The sequence below is a fragment of the Mytilus trossulus genome, chromosome 2 (assembly GCF_036588685.1).
Source record: "Mytilus trossulus isolate FHL-02 chromosome 2, PNRI_Mtr1.1.1.hap1, whole genome shotgun sequence".
NCBI lineage: Eukaryota > Metazoa > Mollusca > Bivalvia > Mytilida > Mytilidae > Mytilus > Mytilus trossulus.
In genome coordinates this window covers 13642893-13667123 of record NC_086374.1, presented here as the reverse complement: position 1 = coordinate 13667123, position 24231 = coordinate 13642893, and the positions used below count along the sequence as shown (strand labels likewise).

General features: G+C 33.7%; 1 protein-coding gene across 2 annotated transcripts; it reads right to left on the bottom strand.

Annotated features, from left to right (window-relative positions):
- Positions 1-6276: 6276 nt before the first annotated feature.
- Positions 6277-22616, bottom strand: LOC134706543 (uncharacterized). 2 transcript variants are annotated; one of them, XM_063565568.1, is made up of 10 exons: positions 22337-22616; positions 14049-14142; positions 13238-13371; positions 12435-12522; positions 11609-11682; positions 10667-10793; positions 8391-9442; positions 7847-8069; positions 7510-7588; positions 6277-6525 (listed from the first exon to the last, which is right to left on the bottom strand). In XM_063565568.1, exons 1-7 carry the CDS (start codon positions 22495-22497, stop codon positions 9386-9388), a joined length of 735 nt encoding a protein of 244 aa, XP_063421638.1. In that variant the 5' UTR covers positions 22498-22616; the 3' UTR covers positions 6277-6525; positions 7510-7588; positions 7847-8069; positions 8391-9385. The 2 variants fall into 2 exon arrangements, 1 of the variants encoding a protein (XP_063421638.1); XR_010105630.1 differs by lacking the exons at positions 8391-9442; positions 10667-10793; positions 11609-11682; ... (2 more) ...; positions 14049-14142; positions 22337-22616 and adding an exon at positions 8326-8349.
- Positions 22617-24231: the final 1615 nt, after the last annotated feature.

The window sequence follows — 24231 nt, the reverse complement described above, 5'->3', positions numbered from 1 at the left end:
CAAAGGTACATGTTTATCAAATTGTTGTTCAAGAATACTTTAAACGATATAACGAAAACAGAACAATGAAATTTAATTCATTACTGAAGTCACAAAAAAGAAGTTTAGACGATTGAAAAGAATAAAACTTAATGCATTAAAATGTTGTACAAATGTATGTCGAGAAATTTATACATATTATTATAATATATACATACATACCAGCCAATGATCACTTACCTGAGTAATCAGTGAAACATAACAAGATGCATCAAGAAAAGATTGGTTTCTTGGTGTATTAACAATGTAACAAACATATATGGTGAATAAATAACTAATGTAAAAAAAAAATGAGTGAATTCGTTAGTTCAGTTAGCTATGAGTCTATTAATATTTTGAAATATCTTGGCTACTTCCTTGAAATGAATGTACTTATTTGGTGTTTTTTTCGTTTTGCCTGAAACTATTAAAAAAAACAAAGGAAGTGCATGATGTCGACTTATTTTGGACATAAACTCAAGGTAAACGTTATCGGGTCTCTAATTTAATAAGTGGCGATTATGACCCACATATGCTTCTCTATGTTTACCTGTGTAATAAACCAATTGAGGGAAGATCAAAATTGAAAAGGTCGCAAGTCTAGCAATTAAAAAGTAAAATCACAAAAATACTGAACTCAGAGGAAAATCAATTAGGAAAGTCCATAATCACATGGCAAAATCAAATAACAAAACGCATCAAAAACGAATGGACAAGAACTGTCACATTCCTGACTTGGTACAGGCATTTTCAAATGTACAAAATGGTGGATTTTAAAAGATTACACACAACGAGAGTATGGAAAAAGTATTGACGTCAGGTCGAAAATACACCATATTCCCATTAGCAAATGCGTTTTTTTATAAATGGTTGACCTCACAAATAGTTACACTAGGTACTTATAAGACTTATCAGTTGTGCTTTAATTTCGTTGTGTATTCTGCAAACCTCGCCAATTCGGCTCTTTTTGTATTCTGTATAATCCTCGGGGAAACACTTCCATCTGTTTTCAGTAGAGGTGAGCAGTTGATAAATCGATCAAACCATCATGCTCGTGTATTTTCAATTTTGAAACAAGGCATACCCTTTTTATTATATATAAAGGCAACAGTAGTATACCGCTGTTCAAAACTCATAAATCCATGGACAAAAAACAAAATCGAGGTAACAAACTAAAACCGAGGGAAACGCATTAAATATAAGAGAACAACGACACAACACCGAAACGGACCAAGCCACAGACAAAACACCACGAGAACAACAAATATAACATCAAAACCAAATACGTGAATTTGGGATAGACAAGTACCGTGCCACGTCTTATCTCAATATCTCAAAAATAAGAGAAAACACAAACGACTCAACGTTAAAATGCAACACACACAGAAACGAACAATATTATAACGATGGCCATCTTCCTGACTTGGTACAGGACACTTTTAAAGGGGACTAAAAGTGGTGGGTTGAACCTGGTTTTATGGCATGCCAAACCTCGCACTTTAATGGCAAAGTTAAATATAACATTGAAATGACAACATAATATTACAGGACTACAATACAAATAAATAGGAGAACACATTAGACAAAGAAAAACATTTTGAATAGATAACAAAAGGCATCAGGTTTAAAATTCATACGCCAAAACGCGTCTTGTCCACACAAGACTCACCAGTGACGCCCAGATATAAAAGTGAAAATTGAAAGTGAAAAAAGTACAAAGTTGTACAGCACTGAAGATCAAAAGTTGAAAAGGTTTTGCCAAATACGGCATTGTTTGTATGCCTGGGATAAGAAAATTCTTATCATATAGAACAATTCATGCTATTGCAAACAGTAAATTTTATCGAATGAATATGAGAGAGATATACATAATGAAACTGAAGTATTAACTAAATACAGAAAACTAAATCCGAATACATAACGCCCAGATATAAAAGATCGAAAGTGAAAAAAGTACAAAGTTGTACAGCACTGAGGATCAAAAGATGAAAAGGTTTTGCCAAATACGGCATTGTTTTTATGCCCGGGATAAGAACACCATTATTATATAGAACGATTCATGCTATTGCAAACAGTAAATTTTAACAAATGAATATGAAAGATATATACATTATGAAACTGAAGTATAAACTTATTACAGAAAAATAAACCCGAATACATGATGCTAAGTTCAATACAGCATAGACACATCCGAATCAGTCCAGGCGTCAACACAATTTAAAAAAATGACGTCACATACGATGGCGAAAAGGCAAACGTTACGCCACATTTGAATTTATGAAATTTAGAAACAGCATGACGTCACACATGAAAAACTATAATTAGAATTAGGATTGCTTTAAGATTATATTAGAAATAAATACTGATAATTCATTGCAATACTTATTAATAGCAATTAACTGTAAAATATATATGTCCAGTTTGTTATGAATCCAACTTCAAACGTAATTAATCGTACACAATTAGATATAATTAATAAAGGCGGTGATTAATTTTTCTATCCGTAACACCTAAATATAATAAAAAGACGTCAACACATTTGTCAAAATCCGATGAGAATGACAGATATAACATTAAACAGGTAAACTAAATACATGAATTTGGGATAAACAAGTACAGAAACACGTCTTATAGTAATACGAATTCACATTCAGCAAAACAGTCACAATCGGGAATAAGTCACGTTAGGTAATTAAAAGATTAGACGACAAAATGACAAACCACAATCTACCATGTGGTAAAAATGTCCTTAGCTAGTTTAGTTAAAGAGACATCATATGGATCCACCAATTCGTGATGGTGTCCATAAAATTTACGGAGTGTCAATTTTAATCTGTCCTCCTCATAACTTTGTTGGAGCAGTTTCTGCGTAAGGAGCACACTCCTGTATATGAAGTCCGTATAGTGTGAACAAGTACGTGAATAACGTATCAATTGTGATATGTAAACACCATACGAAGGGGCAGATGGTATGTTACTGCTAAGAAATGGGAAATTGATAATTGGAAAGTTGAAATCGTCCCGTTTATCATAGATTTCCGTGTGAAGTCATCCATCTACGTCAATATTGAGGAAAAGATCAAGGTATGAATCAGTCCTTCTAGTATCAGTAGTATCCTTAATTTCAAGTTCACTGGGATATATGAGATGTAAGTATTGGCTGAAGTATGGGTTATTCAATGATAAAACATCATCAATATATCGGAAAGTAAAATTAAAGAATTTCGCAGGGTGCTTTTTCTTTTTGTCTTTTAGAAGGTTCTGAATAAATTCTGCTTCATACGAATACAAAAACAAATCAGCCAGCCATTTGATAACAAAAATGTATTTAAAGTTAAAATAAAAGTACCCACATTGCACCTCTCTTGACAGTTTTGTTCAACGACGTTTATTGTAAATCTAGACAAAAGTCTTTATTCTGTGTTAATTTTGTAAAAAATGTATTCACACTGAATCATAATAAAAGGGGTTGAACCGACCTCTAAACGATACGAGCGTCTGTAATGAGGAGTATTTACTGTAACTTAATTGCATACATATTTGAATTCACTTCCGTAAACATGGTAAACTTCAGATCATTGGTGTTTTGTTTTTATTTTTTTCACATTTTTAGAACAATTTGCAATAGCCCATGCTTCCTATTTCTTTTTTTAAGATATGAATTCCTCGGCATATTTAAAAAAAAATTCACGTGATACATGTACGTCATCTGTTGATAAAAGATATATATAAATGTCACCGGTTTTTGCTTATTTAAATACGAATCATTAAGAAAATATCGATGTCTGATTACTTTGCTTCAACTTCGTTCTTTTCGGCCTTTTTATCCTATTTTGATCTAAGTGTCACTAACGAGTTTTTTTAAGACGAACCGCGCGTCTGGCGAAAATACTATATTTCAATCCATTTCGTTTCTGATTAGGAAATAAAAGTATCACCAAGGTCATTCCAGATAAATGATCAATTTTTGTAATAAAATATTGTGTAGACAGTTTTTATTAATTATATAGCCGAAAATATTTTTGTGACGCAGCAAAGACTAATTGTAACAACTATAATAATACTTTGCAGTGTAACGTATTCAGATAATTAAACAAATGTACTTTTAGGTAATTTTACTGAATATTCTCCCTGGGTATTCAGTGGTAATTAAACAGGTAAACTTCTTGAAATGCTGTACACCAAGTTTAATTATTTAAGACTTTAATAAACTATTGAATCTGAATATTGTTAAACAGCAATATGTGCAATAAAGGATCAATAAGAGTGTTAAAAAAACAACAACAAAAAACATTTCAGTCCTTGTATTTGTGATGATTTTATTTGCATATCAGCAACCTTGCAATTATTTTATCGTCATTTTGCGACTTTAACAATAATCGTAAACCTGAAAATAGACCTATTCTAGCAGTTGTTTCCTACCATAAACTGCAAAGTAAGGACCACCCTGCACGAGTTGTGATCCATAATAAATTACACTTAACAAAAGGAGGAAAATACGAAACGATTAGTACGTAATCAATTCAAAAGCTCAAACACATCAAACGAAAACCTGTCATATTCCTAACTTCGTACAGACATTTCCTTATGTAGAAAATGGTGGAATAAACCTTGTTTGTCTAGATAGGAAACCTCTCACTTGTATGACAGTTGCATAAACTTCCAATATATTAAAAAGAGGGACGAAAGATACCAAAGGGACAGTCAAACTCATAAATCTAAAACAAACTGACAACGTCATGGCTAAAAATGAAAAAGACAAACAGAAAAACAATAGTACACATGACACAACATAGAAAACTAAGGAATAAACAACACGAACCTCACCAAAAACTAGGGGTGAATTCAGGTGCTCCGGAAGGGTAAGCAGATCCTGCTCCACATGTGGCACCCGTCGTGTTGATTATGTGATTACAAATCCGGTAAATAGTCTTATTCGGTAGGTCACATTCATGAAAGGGAAGGGAATTGTAGTTACGACGTTAGGAACATATCCGATATCATTTGTGAAACGGTTATTCCATAACGGTCAACCAACTCGTGATGGCATCCGTAAAATTTACGAAGGGATGATTTCAACTTCACCATTTGGAACTCTTGATTTAATAGCTTTCTTGTGAGCAGTAACCCTCTATCAAGAAAATCATGATAGGAAATGCAAGCACGAGAATATCGTATCAATTGGGAGATATATACCACGTATGCAGGTGCTGCTGGAATGTTGCTACTTAGAAATGGAAAGTTCACAATTGAAAAGCTGAAATCATCTCTTTTGTCGTAAAGTTTTGTTTTCAACCGACCCTCATTGTCAATTTCTAGATGTAATTCAAGATATGAAGCCGACTTAACTGTATCCGTAGTATCCTTTATCTCCAATTCGATGGGATAGATGCGTTCCACATAGTCAACAAATTTTGAATTGTTTAGTGAAAGAACGTCATCTATATAGCGGAAAGTAGTGTTAAAGGATATTGCTAACTTCTTATCTTTCTTCCTAAGAAGTTCCTGCATGAAGTCAGCCTCATAATAATAAAGAAACAAGTCGGCAAGTAAGGGGGTACAGTTTGTTCCCATTGGGATGCCGACAGTCTGTTGAAAAACACGTCCTTCGAACGTAACAAATATGTTGTCAATCAAGAAATCAAGCATCTTAATAATATCGGTTTCAGAGAATTTTTTGTTTGAATCAGAGTGGTTCTTTACAAAGTAGGATTTATCCCTCCCTACGATAAGATACTTGTATCTACGTTGGCCATTCTTTTTTATGAATCAAAGTAATACCAACTCTTTCAATTTGTCTTTTAGTTTGGAATGTGAAATACTTGTGTAAAGAGAAGTCAAATGTTTTAATACTGTTACAAGATGAAAGAGAGTTAGATTGTATGTACTCTAAAAGATCTTTCACTGAAATCGATGAGTGAACAAAAAGACCTAATGTTATAACAAATGGTGTTTTCCTTTGAATTAGTCTGATTTGCCATATATAATGTTATATTAAACTTTGTCCTCCTTTGGATTGAATCAATTCCACAAACACTCAAGACTGGCATGACAGTGTTAGTTCCATGGTATTATTTTTCAAATAGTCTTTGAAAACGCTCATGATGGTTGTTAGAATCGCAATAATATTTGTATACTGGTAAATGCATTTGAAGTAAAATTTAAGAAAAGAGAGAATGACTCTGTATTCTTAGATATGTTGCGCTAGTTAAATCATATCATACTGTCTATATATTATCATATACAAACGTGAAGAAATTATTCATACATTTTTTTTTATTTTAGTAACTGTAAAAATAAATTATATAAGTTGTTAACATAAACTTCTGCATATCGACTTGAAACACTAAATAATCAGTAAAACTTCTGTTTTCTACTCTTGTGAAAACACAACATTGGAACCGAGAAACGACGTAATTTAAGGTAATGCAGGTCGAGCTAGCAAATCAAGTTATCCTGCAGTAACATCTTATTTTAAGTTGACTATGTATACGTAGTAAGCATCATCTGAAATAAAAAAAAAAAAAGTTAAAACAGAGTCCAGCGCATTCGAAACAGTTTTAAAATTAATCACGCTTTCAAAGGGCCTTTGTTGTCGATAATGATTTTTTTTTCGTATGTCATAGTTCAGAAATATAATCTTCCTATTTTTTGGTTCTTGATAAATGTAAACAAGATTGCTACGGCAATATTAAAAATATACGTGCAATAGTGTTTATGTTACAATATATAATCTTACTTTTGACAGCTAAATTATTTCACCATATAAAAACGACGAAGAATAAGATGCAAATTCCAATTAAAATTGATTAAAAAAAATCTTCGACAACACGTGCTCTTATTTCACATGGTAATTTCCCCGTTGACCGATTAATCTTTTGGTTATTTCACTGTGAAACTTTATGAAATTTCCGAATTTAATTCTTATTTGATGTCTAAAAGAAACTATCTGCTAAGGTTGCACTTCATAAAAAAGAAAAAAAATTGGACCACAAACATTAATGTTAAATCGTCTTCTATTCCTTGTTTCTAATACATGCAGCCAACTGATGTGTCATACATATGAACATTTATGTACTTAATATCTTCCATAGATTTGATTTCCGAAAGTTGAACAAGTGAATTATAATTCTTTTTTGTGTATCCAAGGTAACATATTGCATTTTTTTACATCAAAATATTGCATAAATTAAGGGGCATGAAAATGTCACATATTCCCCCAAATTTTGATTCAAACAATAATTTCAATGCCTTTGAGTGATACATTTTCTGAAACTATTCACATTAATTAACTAATTCATTATTGAAAAAGGGTCTCTCTAATAACAAAAAGTTGGGAAACACATTTCAATAATTGCCAGACCAATGTTTGGTAAGGATATGAAAATAAAGACTTAAATGACTTAATGGATGCTTGACATTCTACATTTAAATATACATGTACGTGTAGCTTGATTTTAAAAAGACTTAACTACAATTTAATATACTTACATAGCTTAACCCAAGAAGTTGCTGCTCAATGTGTTTCCTGTTGCGTTTGTGAAGTCCAAGAGAAGCAAGAATCCGAACACTGAAACAAGCATATTATGTCAAATGAATATTGTTTTATATTGTATCATGACATATAAATATTTGAAATATTAGCTCTAATCTAATATTTATTTAATTTATAGAATGGTTTGCAGTGTACAAATAATTTTCGTATATAATGTACTTTTTAAACTTTGAGTTGGAAAAGAGATAATAAAAATAAAGACAATTTGATGGATTTATAACTGAAGTAGGTATATTTCAACGGTGCACGTATATGTCAAACAAGTAAACTTACAGTAGTTAAGAAGTTTGGCTCCTTGGAGTTGAGCTGTGGCAGAGTTTCCATAGTTGTACAGTCTGGTCTGTTGTGTGTAAGCATTAAGTTGATTTCCGTAGTAAGCTGGGTATCCTGACTGGTATCCGGATTGGTATCCGTATTGCTGGGCCATGACAAAAGCAACAAGGCATGGGACCAGGACAAGGATGATGGATTTGTTCATTTTGATGGTTTTTGGTGACTACAATTGAAAAAATATTTTAATTTCAACTCATTATGACATTATAATGTGTGTTGAGAGAAAATTATTCTTGCGAACGCTTAAATAATAACACGAATTATGCATTGACAGTCACTGTGACAAACTTGAAAGAAAATGAATCAAAAAAATAAAAAAGCAAATCAATATCTATGTGTTCCCGCACATACTTTTTTCACACCTATTATCTTAATGTTTGGTATTATTGTAAGTTAAAATTGGTAAAATGGTTCTTTACCTTATAAAACATAAATGAAATCGTTGTTTTGAAATAAATTAAACCTAATTAGTTTCAAGACTCACCTGAGATATCTAATTGAGAGTTATCTGTATGAAATAAATCTGTAGGTCTTTATATACTACATAGGTTTACATTTTGCAAGTTTACATCATATACATAGGAAACGTAAACATGTATTATATAGATCGACAGTATATGTAAGTCCATGTAATACATGTACATGTAGTTGTGCACTAGACAAGGAAGTTGTTTTGTGAATACGTAGAATTATTATTTACACTTACAGATTAAGCGAGTTTTAGATTGGTTTTATTCGATATGTAGTGTGGCATGCAATCTGAAGGTAAAACAGGAAAATCCTTTTTCAAATGAACACAACATATATACTGCATCATTAAATCTAAGTAATTCAAAAAGTTTGAATTTCTAGCATTCAGGACAAAATAAACAAATAAAAATAGAGAGTTTTAGATCGATTTTATTCAATATGTAAAAATGAATGGTCTTTATAGATGTGGGATGCAATATAGGTAAAACAGGACATGCATTTTCAAACAGCTGGTTTAGACTTTGATAGAATAGCCAACCGCTTTGTTGGTACCTTATTCCTAATGACGATGATACACAGTGTTATTTGATTAAAATAGAACAACTTGAACGCACATGTTTTCAGTTATCTTATTATATTTTTTTTTATTGAATGTACAAGATTAATTCTTATATAACATATAGAGTTTATCAACACAATGCATGACTTCTGCTATTTTACCAACAAGTAAAAACAGTGGTATAAAAAAAACTCAAAGTAGCTAGATAAACACAAAACGAACATTTTTTTTTAAGTGTTATTTACATCGAAGTCATAATACTCCAGATATTACTGACAAAGATTGCAAACAGTCATTCAATCACAACAGCCTTTATAGAAGGTAGATAATAAAATAGACAACGGACCTTACTTAATACTGTTGAGTTCTTGTATATATGAAAACTCTTTGTAAATTAGTGTAAGCAACTAAAGTTCAATACTTTAAAAGCTGTTTCAGAGAATTCAGATTTAAATATTCGAGTATGACGTTCTTTTCCCACGTGTGACAACAAACACTGTACCATCCTGAAATATAAAATGTAATTGAGTTTGTATTCATAGGAAAACTCAACAAATGCAATAGGTTCGACAATTTACGTTTTCTCTCATAAGTGAATGCAAGTTCACTATATCTCACTGGTGTACACAAGAAGAAGCAATATATAATAATTGATCAAAGAGAATTAGTAGTATAAAATTTTACTGATTATGTTAAACTAACTGAAACAGATGACACTCGTCCATGCGTTATGCACAAATGAAAACAATTGCATCCTTGAAAAATAAGTCAACTGCATCGATCGAAGTTCGATATCCAACAATCGATTAAGAAAATACATGTGCATATCAAGATAATAAATAAAAACTAGGGAAATCGCATGAACTCTAAAAGGAACGAGGCCATTTGTATCGACAGGGTAAGCGTCTCCTGCTTTATATGAATCACCCGCCATGTCAACCTAATTAAAAACCGATCTCTCATCGCTACCGTTTTCTGATATGTCACGTGTGAGATATAAAAAAAAACGGGATCAGTGAGAGATCGGGTTTTAATTAGATTCCCGCCATGTGAAACCACACACCAGCAGTATGCCATAATCGGATTTAGGACACAATCGGTAAAATGTCAATTATTCTTATTCGTATCGACCAACAACATGTACTCTCTACCACTTTCTTCGATCATTTTTATGCAAGGAGCGAGCCTCTATTAAGGAAGACCATGTAACGTGAGAATGCTTTCAAAGGTTTGCATATAAGTACGAAAACAAGCCGGCCAGTAAAGTAATGCACAATTAGTACTACTTGAACGATACCTGATTGCTCTCGATGCTAATCTGGGTAGGCTCATAAACCAAATGAAACTATTAGGGCCCTGATGTGCATAGAACTTTAAAAGGAACATGTTTACACCATTATAAACACTCCAAACAAAGCATTTGTATAACTTATTTAAACTGGACAATAAACCATCAACTATCCGAAATGTTCACTTTATTAACTTTTTCGTCCCTCAGGTCATCACTGGTGGCCAAGAAAACAACGATCAATTTATCAAAAATAAAATGACTTTAAAGGAAATTTAAAGTGAATAGTAAAATGTCTACAGTTTTATATCTCTTGATGTCTTTTGGTTGGATTTTTGTTTTGTAGTTGGGCGTCAAAACCGTGCCTAAATAGGGTGAGTAATTGTCAGAATGTAGAAGACGATGTGCGCGATGTTTGACCAGATATCTGTAACATACTTGCCTTTACTAATCCTGGAACTGCCGACCAAAGAGAATAATTTGGTATTCTTTGTTTTCCCGATGCTTTCCTTACAAAGGTTTGAATAGACATTCCTAATACCAGGTATACAACAATAAAGCATAAAAACCTGAAAACAAACTAATACTATCAGTATATAAAATATAAACGAAAAATATTATATAGAGTAACCAATTAAAATTCAAAATTCGTGTGCAATGTGTGTAGAGGGTGAAAAATGAAAATGGACATGACCGAAACACTTTTCTGTGTTTACCCTAAGCGATTGAAAGTAATAGATCATTTATAAACTACTGGATTACTTGAGAATCTGTATGACAAAAAAGAAGAGCTAAATGCATATTAGATCAACTTTGTCTGGGTTAGTGTGAACCTTACATGTTCAATTACTTTCAATTCCAACGTGGACTTTCAAATGAACTTGTATACAATAATAAAGCGTTGAAAGGCGACCATTTGTTTGCTGATATTGAAAAACATTGTTAGTGATGTCTTTAGTGTATTTAGTTGTTAGGTAAATTGTTGCAAGTTTCTAATCTTTGACAGTGTTTCTTCGATTAATTTATTTACAACTTTTCTTATTCTGGGCCGTAAAGGGCTGGTTGTATTGACAATTTTCGATTGATTAACGATTGTTCGATATCGTTACTTGACCTTTAGAGAACCTTGCATCTACTGTAGCTTCTCCTTTCAGTCGTATCGTGCAAGTTTTGGTAAATGGTATAAATGCGACAGGAATTTGTACATCCTCCGCAGAATGTTATTTTACAAAAAGTCAACGAATCTCTTTATCCGCAGACGTTGAAACGCAATAACTCTTTTGATTCTGACATTTCAAGTTACCCTATGTCTTACTACTATCTAGGTAATGGGATTGGCGCCAATTTAGCACTCTTTACACAAAATGACATATCTTATACTTACGATATGAGAATTATTGTTCCTATCGATATTCCACCGAAGTCAACACATGCATATTTAGTCTGTAACTCAAAAAACTACAAACAAAATTTCAAATATACCTGATTAATACTAAAAATTGATTTAAAATGAATTTAAAGTTCTTTATTTGCCCCCGTGTAATGTATATTTTGTAACGGGGGAGGCACTTTCTATATACAAAGGACGTGCCGCTGGAATAGGTCACCTTTTCAAGTTTGAAAATATGTGAATAGTTCGAGATGTCTATCAGAAATATATGGTAAGGTCAATAAAGTTCCCATATCTTCTACGTCTGTAATCTTTCTTGGTGATTCCGGCTGTGTTTTAATCAACCAAGTTTCTTTCTTTTGACCCTTTGATATTCCGCTCTTACATTACACACAATGCACGAAACCCAAACAATATAATATAGTTATCGACCAAGCAAGTCGGTTTATATATGATATAATCTGCATGGCTAGGGCGACCCTTATTAACCCGAACGACGGGAATATTTAACAATTTTACCTATGCAATATATGAAAAGGAATACGTTTTTAAAATCTAAATTATATATTTATATGAAAAGGGTGGGTAACAGACAAATAGTGCCTAGTAGAAATTAAATTCATATTAGAATTGTTTTTGCTTAGATTTAATTCAAGGATAGTGTTTAAGGTACTCAATTCGACTACAGCTTGGTGATTGTCCCTGGTCTTCTAACTGTTTATGGCATAGAAGCATTTGTTTGACGACTAGATGGACTGACGTATACCCAAAGGATATGAAATGTCTTTAAATTACCAAACATAGCATAGACTAAACTAACATATTCACCGCTTCCTAGTGGAATCTCTCCTTTAACATCAAGTGAACCTTCTTCATTTTCATCACAAGTCAATGTGAATTCAGCTGATCTAAATAAAATAAAGGGATATGAACATAAACCCTTACACTACCTGTCGTTTATTCTATTGTCAGAAACTGCAAAAAGGGCATTACATTACTTTGTAAAGCATTCTTGAATTTTGTATAATTCGACTTATTATTTGATTCATTAGTTTAAAAACCTTTAATTTATACCTGGAACAAAATTAAAAACAATTTTGTTCTTTCTGCAGTTGAGCCTCAATAACGAATTTAAGAAACTGGAATATTGTATAGACAATTCATCATTAAAACTGTACTTGAACCCTAGACGTCTTCGGGCATGTTGTTGTTGAAGAGGCCTTGTAAAAAAATGTTCATTTCTACGTTTATCACACATTTTTGTTAGTCACATTAGTTACTCTTAAACTGTCTTCGGCGAATAGGCCACAGACGGGAAAATAACCTGTACAGAAACGGCGGTTGTCTTTTTATATGACATGAAAGTCTTAAGACACCGATGGTTTAATTTTTTGGAAAGTCTTCAAACAATGGACAGTCTCAACCTTAAAACAATAATAATCGTTATTTATTTGAATTTTCTAAAAGTAGCTGTTTTAATTGCCCCACTATATTAATTGTATGCCATATTTTAAAAACCAGTCCAATGTTCAATTTGTGTTTCGCCATTGCACTGTGTATATTTTATGTCTAAAGAACCTATTCGTTTAATTTTTCCCATTCTGTGAGTACTTATATGCTTACCTTTGAGCACCACCCGTTCCTGCGTAAATATATGTTAATTTAGTTACTTTTCCTGAAGTGCTAAACACAGCAGAATCCTGATCGCCGAGTGTAAAATATGACGCATTGGGAATATTGTTGTGGACATTACAAACCTAAAAATATAAAATCGTTTATACAATAATTAAGAAGAAGACCGACTGAAATCACTCTGCATCAGTTTTATTGTCACCATCACGAATCGGGTGACCGCTACGATGTGTTGTTGTGTCAATTCACTAGTTACATGTTTTAGCAGTCTAGATACCAGTCGTTGGAGCTTTAACTTAAATACCAATCGTGACATTTAGTGTGGTATCGACTGGCTGATGGCGTTTGCATAACAGTAGACACTTACCCTGGCGACACACCTGTGCCCTAGGTCATAAAACTTTACTCAGTACTCAGTTAACAACAATTGTGCTCGAAAAAGCAAATCCGATAATTTGATTGGTTGATTATAACCTGAAACTGTTCAGTATCACCATTATTGTAATATAAACAAATATATAATTTTTTTTAAAGCATATGAAATTGTGTAACAATTTTTTTTTATTGAAAACACAATATCATAAACGAAAGAAGAAAGATGAAATCAAAATGAATAATAGTAGTAGTCAAATTTTATCACTAGTATCGGACTTCTAATCGTTCCTTGTTGATTTCTAATTTTGTTTAAATCGTTGTCACGAAAATTATGCAAAGAACTCTTAATGGGGTTATTTGGTTTGTCGATAATTTAGATATATTACCATGCCTTGAAGAAGTTCCAATTTTGCATTCAAAAACTTACAGCCACGTTCATGCAGTCCCCTTCATTGAAAGGTTGGCATGGATTCCAGGAATACACATCAGCATTAGAATTGGGATCTAGTTGATCTGCAAATCTAAAGAAAAGAATCTTGTGACATGAACAAAGTTTAAAAGTTCTGAATTTTTCACTTAGAATCGAAATATGACTTATCAGAATGGTCGTCTGTGAACTTATAACAGAAGACGCTTTCCTTGTTGACGCATCAAGTTTCGCTCCTTTTGGAAATGCACGTTATTTGTATTGCCAAATGTTATGCGAAAATAAGAATAAGTAATAGGATATTGAACGCAGTCAATACAATACAACAGCCTTAGACAATAGAATATATCATGTATGCCACAAAGAGGTGGAAAATGAATTCCATTTAATCACATCATGTACAAAACTTAATTAACCTAGGATAAAAATTATTAGTGAAACTTCTCATTGTGTGCCCTGTTTTAATTCATTGAGTAATGAAAAAAAAATGATTTTATATATTCCGATGAACAGTATATATGTGAAATGTATAATGAGAAAAACAGCTATAATGTCAATAAATGAACCCAAGGTGGTCGAGTGGTCTAGTGCGTCGGATACAATGCAGCAGATTTGGTGTCACGATAACTCAGTAGCATGAGTTCGAATCCCGGCGAGGGAAGAACGAAAAATTTGACAAGCAAATTTACAGATCTAACATTGTTGGGATGGATGTTTAGACGAGTTATATGTTATATGTGTGTTTTTGTTTATGATTAAAAAAAAAGAATGAAGTGAGGCTTTTAACCAAAAACGGTGTTTCTTTTACAAATTGTGACTTGGTTGGAAAGTTGTCTCATTGGCACGTCATACTAAATCTTCTAATATCTATTTTAAGGATGAATTGCAATATTTTTAATCAGGTCCTGTCAGTGTACTGAATAAAATGTCTATGTCATGATTTAACAAATGTCATATGATTAGATTACAATTAAACTACATGTACTATTGACACTCGACTCATATGCGGCTTAGCTTAGCGAAAGGTAGTGCGACGTAATCAGTCAAACAAACTTTATTAGATTAACTCTCTAAGGAACGATCGTTTCCATTGGTCAATTCAAACCTACGACCTCACACCTTCGAAAATAGAACACACATACTATAACGTTGAATGGACTGATTAATATTCACGTATCTGGTCAAGGTCGTTTAAAGCTTCCATCGACGTATTCTCATACAATATTCCAATCACAATTCTAGCTTTTATAAATGTGCATGTGAAATTCATTGGTTTTATAGTTTTCTGCAATTGGTAGTAAAGTTTAAACTTTAAAATCTTAACAGTTTTCACATCTAAATATTCAATTTAAATGTCTCCTCTAGATCAAGGGACGACATCAAAAGTTCAATGTAGGATAAAAAAAAATAAAAAACTCAATTCAAATATTTTTTTTCATTTACTCCCCCCCCCCCCCCCCCCCCCCCACTGTTGCTTATGCTTATTCTGCATTTTCTTTTACTCAATGGACTCGATGAATTAACGTTGTACTTGAAAAATGAAACCGTACTTTACTACAAACACTTCATATTCTTTTCCAAGTTTTATGTATTCGACATAGGATAGTGATTTTTTTCTGATTCCGTTTACTTGAAGAAAAAAAATCCCGAAATTGTAAGTAAATTCATAACATGTAACCAACCATGTTTGTTAAAAAAAAACGGAGATGGCCAATCATGGCACAGGGGATGATTAAATATAGTTCAAACTCCAACGATATACTTCATTAGGTTTTGCTATTCTCGGTTGAAAAACGAACGTAAATTATATATTGTAAATATTTATAGACCGTTGGTTTACCCGTTTAGATGGTTTTACACTAGTAATTTTGGGGACCTTTATAGCTTGTTCAGTGGCTCCGTGTTGAAGGCCGTACATTGACCTATGATGGTTTACTTTTATAAATTGTTATTTGGATGGGGAGTTGTCTCATTGGCACTCACACCACATCTTCCTATATCTTTGTAAATAGAAACAAACAGTTTTTAAAAAAAGTGTTTATTCATTAAATCATTTCTATGTATCGATAAAAAGGTGAGTTTCTTCTTGTACATGCATTTAGTCATCCTTAATTTCTTGATATTTTGTTTATCAGTTTATCATACACGTTTCGTTTTGTATTTCATTTTGAATACGAATACATACTACATATACTTTAGCGGATAGTTCAACAATTTTATACAGCTCTATTCTTACAGTATTAAATTGAACGATAAATGTTCATCCATTTAAAATCGAAAACAGTACATTTATATTTAAAAAAAGAAGATGTGGTATGATTGCCAATGAGACAACTCTCCACAAGAGACCAAAATGACACAGAAATTAACAACTATAGGTCACCGTACGGCTTTCAATAATGAGCACAGCCCATACCGCATAGTCAGCTATAAAAGGCCCCGAATTCAAACAAGAGAATTGTTCCTTATAAAAAACTATTTCTCACAAGTATTAATTTATTATTTAGTTTCACACATGCATGATAAGAAATAATCTTCGCCGATGAAACATTTCAATTTATTACAACAACCTGCCTTCACTGAATTCATTCAGGTGCACCAATGATACGATTAAAGTTATTTTGTTTCTATCTTTTGGGGACAATTTCCTCCGTTTATGTTACGCCTATAGCTACATGTTTGTACTGTGTGTATGTTTTATAGCATGAAAATAATAAAAGAGGAATGTCAGTGCAACCCCTGATTAATTATTGTAATGGATCAGTATTATGAGATACTTATTATAAGTGACTACGACATTGTTAGGATTATAACCTATCGTCAGTATGAAAGAAATTAAAAGTGGTTCATATATTCATCAGTATAAAAGCGGCACATGTATTTTATTTTATCCTTATATTTCTCATCATGCCGGGTACAAGATAATTGAGTTGCTGCATGGAAAGAACTTAGAATATTACTTAAAACAAAATATCAGTATAATATTTCAACTCCACTATTTGAAGCTAACAAAACATTTATCTATTTCTTTTGACCAAAGGTTTGTAAAGTATACAAATCATTGTTTTACGCTCGTAGTAACATAGTAAATTCCATTGTCGGTCACCTGTGTCAATTCACGTGCACACTGACTACATTGTTGTTGTATTTAAATCTTTCGGCCAATGAAATGAGACGTAACAAGTTGTTTGTTTGTGATACGCCAGAATGTTATCAATGAACTATCAAACGCTAAAGTCGACTGCATTTCAGTATATAGTCATTTATCAGATTGGTACATGTACTTACTTTTAGTTTTACCAATGACTTACTTTGACTTAATCCTCTTCGCTCCTTGTGGAACATAGGGCTGCTACAGTCGCTTTCCATCTTACTCTATTTTGGGCTATCCTTTTTGCTTCGGTCCAGATATATCCAATTTCCTCCAGTTCTGTGTGCCTTGATCTTCTCCAGCTGTGAAATGGTCTTTCCGGTCTCCGATGTCCTTGGGGATTCCATTCTAATGCCTGTCTATTGATGGTACCTACAGGTTTCCTCAAAGTATGCCCAATCCATTACCAAGTTCTCCTCCTTAGTTGTTTAGTTGCTGGTTCCTGGTTGGTTCTTTCCCATAAGCATTTGTTACTAATGGTTTCTGGCCACCAGAATTTACAAATTTGGCGCAGGCGTTTGTTGATAAAAACCTGGATTTGATGTTGTACACCTGCTGTAAGTCTCCAGGTCTCTGCACCATAAAAAAAGGACTGATTTAACATTAGTGTTAAAAATTCGAATTTTGGTGTTTTCTGTAAATGCTGTTGATTTCCAAACTGGCTTCAGCATAGCAAATGCTTGTCGAGCTTTACTTATTCTTGTCCTGATGTCTGCATCTGTACCACCAGTTCTATCCATGATGCTTCCTAAATAAGTAAACTGATCTACTTCTTCAATATCTTCCCCTTCAATTGACACTGTTCCTCCTTTTCTGGTTTTTACTTTCATAATTTTTGTCTTCTTGGTGTTGATTTTTAGCCCAAGTTTTTTTCCTGTTCCATTGAGTTCAGTGATTTTGTCTCTCGTGTCTTTCAAACGGTGAGATAACAGAGCCAGATCATCTGCAAAATCTAGGTCTTCCAGCCTTCGTGCGAAGTTCCACTGTATACCTCTTGGTGTAGTGTCTAGTGCTTGCTTTGTTACCCAGTCTATAGCTATCAAGAATAGTGTAGGGGAGAGTAGGCAGCCTTGTTTCACACCAGTATTTACATGGAAAGGATTGGTGAATGATGATTCATGTATCAACTGTATTGTAAAATCCTCATACAATGCCTTAACAATTTTTGTTGGTATGCCATAATGCCTTAGCAGTTGCCACAGCCCTTCTCTGTTGACACTATCGAATGCCCTTTCAAAATCGACAAAGTTGATGTAGAGGGATGATTGCCATTCTACCGATTGTTCAATGATGGTACGTAGTGTTGAAATTTGGTCAGTGCAGTTTCTGTTTGATCTGAAACCTGCTTGTTCGTCTCTCAGTACCTGATCAATTACATCTTTAATTCTGCTGAGTATAATTCTGCACAGTATTTTACTAGCTACTGATAGAAGTGTTATGCCTCTCCAATTCTCACATACCCCTAAATCGCCTTTCTTTGGCAGCTTCACTAACAAACCCTTTAACCATTCTGTTGGTATCTTTTCTTCCTGCCAGATCTTATTCAGGAGTTTGTACATGTATTCGATTATGTCATTGCCTCCAGATTTGAAAACTTCAGGTGGTATTTCATCTATGCCTGCAGATTTTCCATTTTTGAGTGATTTGATGGCCTTTTTCACTTCATATTTCTTGATGTTATCTATTTTGATGTTCAAATCTACCCCAGCTGGCTCTACTATTACTGGTTGGTCTGGTTCTGGTCTATTTAGGACATTGACAAAATATGCATTCCATCTTTCCATCTGTTCATTAAGATTGGTTAGGACTTTTCCATCTTTATCCTTTACTGGTTTAGACTTAGCTGTTTTTCGTCTACTAAGGGTTTTGGTGATATTATACAAGGTTTTGATGTCGCCCTTTTATGCAGCAAATTCTGCCTCAGTTGCTAGATCATTTACAAATTCTCTCTTGTCTTTCCTACAACATTTGTTCACTTCTTTGTTTAGGAGCTGGTGTTTGTTTTGTGCTTCTTGTTTCTGAGCCCTTGTTCTTGCATTATTAACCTTTTCCTTCATTTTCCTTCTCTCTTCTACTTTATCCCATGTCCCATGTGGCATCCAATCTTTCTTTTTGTTAGTTTTTCTACCAAGTACATCTTCACACACTTCCTTGATGATATCTCTTCCCACTTCCCATTCGTTATTTATGTCCAGGTCTGGCCCATCTTTAAGTACTTCAAATCTGTTTCTGAGCTCGATTTGGAATTGATCTTTGATATGTAGGTCTTTGAGCTTCTCCACATTATACTTAATCCGTTTTTGTTCCACTTTGGTCCCTTTTGCAAGTTTAATTTTTACTTTGGCTATGATAAGATGGTGGTCTGAGCTGATATCTGCTCCTTTCATAACTCTCACGTCTTGTAGTGAGCTTCTCCGTCTCTGACTTATCATGATGTGGTCAATCTGATTTTTTGTTTTTCCATCAGGTGATTCCCATGTCTCCTTGTGTATGTTCTTATGTTGAAATAAACTGCCTCCTATCACAAGCTCATTCATCTCGCAGAATTCAATTAGCTTTTCTCCATTCTCATTTATTTCTCCTAGACCATGTTTTCCTAGTGTTTTCTCTCTGTCCTTGTTCTCTTTTCCAATCTTAGCATTCATATCACCCATGACTATTCTGATGTCTCTTTTGGGGATGTTGTCCCAAACATGTTGTAGTTGTTCATAAAAACATTCCTTTACATCACCTTCGGCATCATTAGTTGGTGCATAACACTGAATGATAGTTATGTTTTGGCATTTAGCTTTTAGTCTCACCCACATTATTCTCTCATTTACTGGTTCCCATTCCATCAGGCTCTTCTTTGATGTGTTTGAAAGCATTATTGCTACTCCTTTTGTATGGTAATCATTTTCATTTGGGTTTCCCGAATATAGAATCTCCTCACCTGTCACCAGTGTCAAAACTCCACTTTGGTTCCATCTTGCCTCACTTATGCCAAGTATGTTTATATCATAGTTTCTCATCTCCTTTGCTATCTGAGCACATTTTCCACATTCATACATTGTGCGTACATTCCATTGCGCAACTTTGGTGATTTTTTAGGCGAAAACAGTGGTATCGGTTTATTAGACGTCATTCTCTGCATCGCATGGCGGTCAGTTGCATTAAAAACAACTTCTGCTCCAACCCTAGAAGGGCAAGCGTGTATATCGACTGTATTAGTTTCTGTAATCAGCTTTTTTACAGGGCAAGGTGATTAGCCTGACGCCAAACCCCCTTACCAGGTGGGCCAGGGATTTATTAATCAAGGTTTCCTTCCTCTAGATAAGCTGCTAACCAAAGCTTATGACTCCAATCAAGCCATTGGTTTTGTATCAAGTTGTCCTTCCCTTAGATGAACTGCTTTAACAGAGCTATGATCTTCATCTGACCAACTATTTACCCATAGCTGGAGCATGGTTGATGAGTGCTAGGGCATGTCCACACGCCGGTGTGCCTACATACTGCATCTCTGGGGCCCTTGCTGCTCCGAGATCCTCTGCAATTATGCCTAGGGTACTTTACCCTAGTTACCGTGTGCTGTCGTGGGGAGGCATTGCAGAAGTCTGGAATAGTGCAGAGGCTATGTACTGGCAGAGAGACTTACTCACTCGGCTTTCTTTTTCACCTGCAAGCAGGCTAGCCAGCGGTGATAAAAAGCCTATGGCTCTACCACACTAGACGCATGCACAATCCTGTGGTACAACTACCAGCACACTAGTAGTTTTACCAATACCCTAGTTTAAAGTCGTATGTAACTTCAAAATTAAAAGAAAAAAATATGCATATGTTTTTTTTATGAATGAGAAATAGGAAGATGTGATATGAGTGCCAAATGAGACAACTCTCCATCCAAGTCACAATTTATAAAAGTAAACCATTATAGGTCAAGGTTCGGTCTTCAAAACAGAGCCTAGGCGCACACCGAACAGCAAGCTATGAAGGGCCCCTAAAATTACTAGTGTTAAATCATTCAAACTGGAAAACCAACGGTCTAATCTATATACAAACGAGAATCGAGAAACACTTATGAACCACGACAACCACTGACCTAAAGAGCTATGAACCACATAAACAGACCACAACCTCTGAACTAAGGTCTTTTTTTTTTACATAATAAAACTTTTTTGCATATACTTTTTTCTGAAGATTTTTTTTATTAATTATTGGCTTCCAACACAACAATTGTATTTTGTAGGATTTGTTCCCGTTGTCTGAGTAACCTTCATTCGCCAAAATGTTTTCCGTATAAAGTTACGGCCTCAGCGTGGTAGGGTTCGTGTTAATGTTAATATGAATTAATTAATATGAATATTTAATGTTAACATTTTACCCCTCGTTAAAATCCGGTTATCGCATTACGTAAGTTTGCATGGGAAAACTTAAATGGAAAAGGATCAACAAACGTAAACATCGCTCCGTCATCAAAATAAACTATATCTTATTGTGCATGGGTAGTTATGTACACGCGTGCTTATCTGAATATCCATGTTTCTTTTTAAAATTGTCGAGTGTATACAAATGTGACAATCTGTAAACTTCGGCTTCAAAAAACGAACATTGAGTAGCTGCTAAATTGTCACACCAACACTGACCTAGTGAAATATATTTTTGACTTTTATATGATTCGAATGCATAAAAAAAAAAGATAAATTCGTGTAAAGTTTCTGATTATATACATGCATGCCGATTGGTCAAAGAATCGGAATAACATTATTACCCCACTCACTCGTTTCATGGATTTTAACAATCAGGTAAACACAATACGTGGTGATTTTCAAAACAAATGCGAAAGATATCATCGGGACATTCAAATTCATAAGTCGAAAATAAAACAACACCATGGCTATATAAAGAAGGACTAACAGTCAAATTACAGTACACAGGACACAAAACATAAAGACACAAACCCCACTGAAAACTGGGGGAGGGGGTTAACTGCCGTTTGATATAGCCACGATGCTGTTCCAAACTATTGTTCCAAACATAGTTTGGATTTACTATTTTGAAAAGACTATCATTGTGGTAAATTTTGTAATGATTTGAGAAGGCTGTGTATCAAAAATATAATAACGTTTGTTATTTACAGGTTAGTCAAAACACAACTTACCTTGGCGTTTGATCAGTGTTTGAAAGCTGGTTAAGATTAATAGCTGCTCCATTGGAAAATTTACATGAACATGACGATGTCTTTTTACACGAGTCTTCACTTTGCACCAGGTCCCATATTAAGAAACTAAAACACACATAAAGTATAACTGTTCTTTTCATATTTTAAAAAGTTACAAAACACTATAATAAATCTAACTTCACAGTAAAAAATCTCAAAGCACGTGAGTACATTGATCATATATTCATGTGGCTATACAAATAAACATATCATAAGATCGTATGTCACATAATGTAATCAGTGTTAAATCTGATATGAAAAATGTTAGGTTGACCGTATTTATATGGCTCCCTAGATTACAATCTCTTCAATCGTTTGGTCAAAAGTTTTCATTTTCAGGACCAATTCCAGAAAAATAATTTGAATTTATCTTTTAATTACAGAACACGACTTGGTGGACATGTACACGTCGTTTGCATATATGTTTGCATATAACTAGCATATAATACTAGATTTTTTTAATATCACGAAGTTAAATCTTTTTGAATATGCAGGGATATATGAATATTTCGTTGGTAAAAGTAACTACTAAAATAGAATAATGCAGATATAATTTGCTTTCTCCTAACAAAATACACGCCAAACAAATTAAGATTTAACCAAAAAGCATTCATTGGCGATGTTCTGGACTTGGAACTTGATGATTTTGCGAATTTTATCTAGGTATATATATCCCCCGTCCCCCTTTCAGATATTGTGACTTCGCTCATATCTGCTCAATGGATCACGTGTCAAACCCATGATACAAGAATAACAGATTGATTGGGCAGGGGCGTAGGCAAATGAAAGAACTCGGCCCGTATGGATTTAACTAACCCTCTTTGGATCTGTAGGGGATAAGTAGCGAACCATATAACTTGAAAAAGGGGACATCTCCTTACTATTATATCATCAAGTGAGGGGTGTGGTATGAGTGTGAATGAGACAACTCTCCATACAAGTAACAATTTATAGAAGTAAACCATTATACAAAATGTAGATCAAGGTAGGGCCTTCAACAAGGAGCTTTGACTTACACTGAAAAACAAGCTATAAAAGGCGCCCAAAATTACTAATGTAAAACCACTTTTATCCTGTCGATTTTTCAGTTCAATTTTAGGAAGTTCTGCCAGTTAAAGAAGTGGGTAATCTTCTTTTCCTCTAGCTGTTCTCATCTAAAGAAGAAAAAGATGATGCTGAGTGGACATTCGAAAAAAAAATAATCGAGTCATTTGCTTTGCTTTTATTGTTACTTTTTGTGATTAGTTGCTTTTTGATTTAACAAGCATGCTGCTTACGTTTTGTGTAGTTTAGATTATTAGATTATCAACACAAGTATTGTTCAATAGACTTTGGTATGAGACAGCATATGAGAACATGTACTATATAAACTTAAAGTCGAATTGGTATAATTGTAATTGAGACAAGTAATTGCTATAGTATCGGCATTATATATTTTTGTGATCAGATACATATGTATGCAGCTAAATAAGTTTGCATGATAATGAATTACGAACATTAGTTTTAATTATTACTTAGTAAACAGATTTATCTTTCTGTAATTTATAAGTACATTTATATTTTACAGGGCTTTATTTACATTACCATTACTTCGTTAGTCTGAAATAAAAGTTACAGAACCCTATTCAGAAGTTTAGTTATTATTTACTAAAAGCCTCAAGAAACCGGCTTTTACAGACGCACATCATGACACATGTAAGTATATTAAGGTATGTATCCGTCCTTGGGTTTGACATTCGAAAGTAGAATAAGGAATTTTATCTTAAACTGTTTTTAAACCGTAGTTTTTCCTCGTCTATACCGTGACTGTTTTCTTTTATCATTCTCTTGTTTTC

Coding starts and splice junctions, on each gene's coding strand:
- LOC134706543 (XM_063565568.1), bottom strand. CDS start 22,497: ATGAAAAGAACAGTTATACTTTATGTGTGTTTTAGTTTCTTAATATGG. Junction 13,372..14,048: donor GGGACTGCATGAACGTGGCT/GTAAGTTTTTGA, acceptor TTATATTTTTAG/GTTTGTAATGTCCACAACAA. Junction 11,683..12,434: donor CACTAGGAAGCGGTGAATAT/GTTAGTTTAGTC, acceptor TTTTGTTTGTAG/TTTTTTGAGTTACAGACTAA.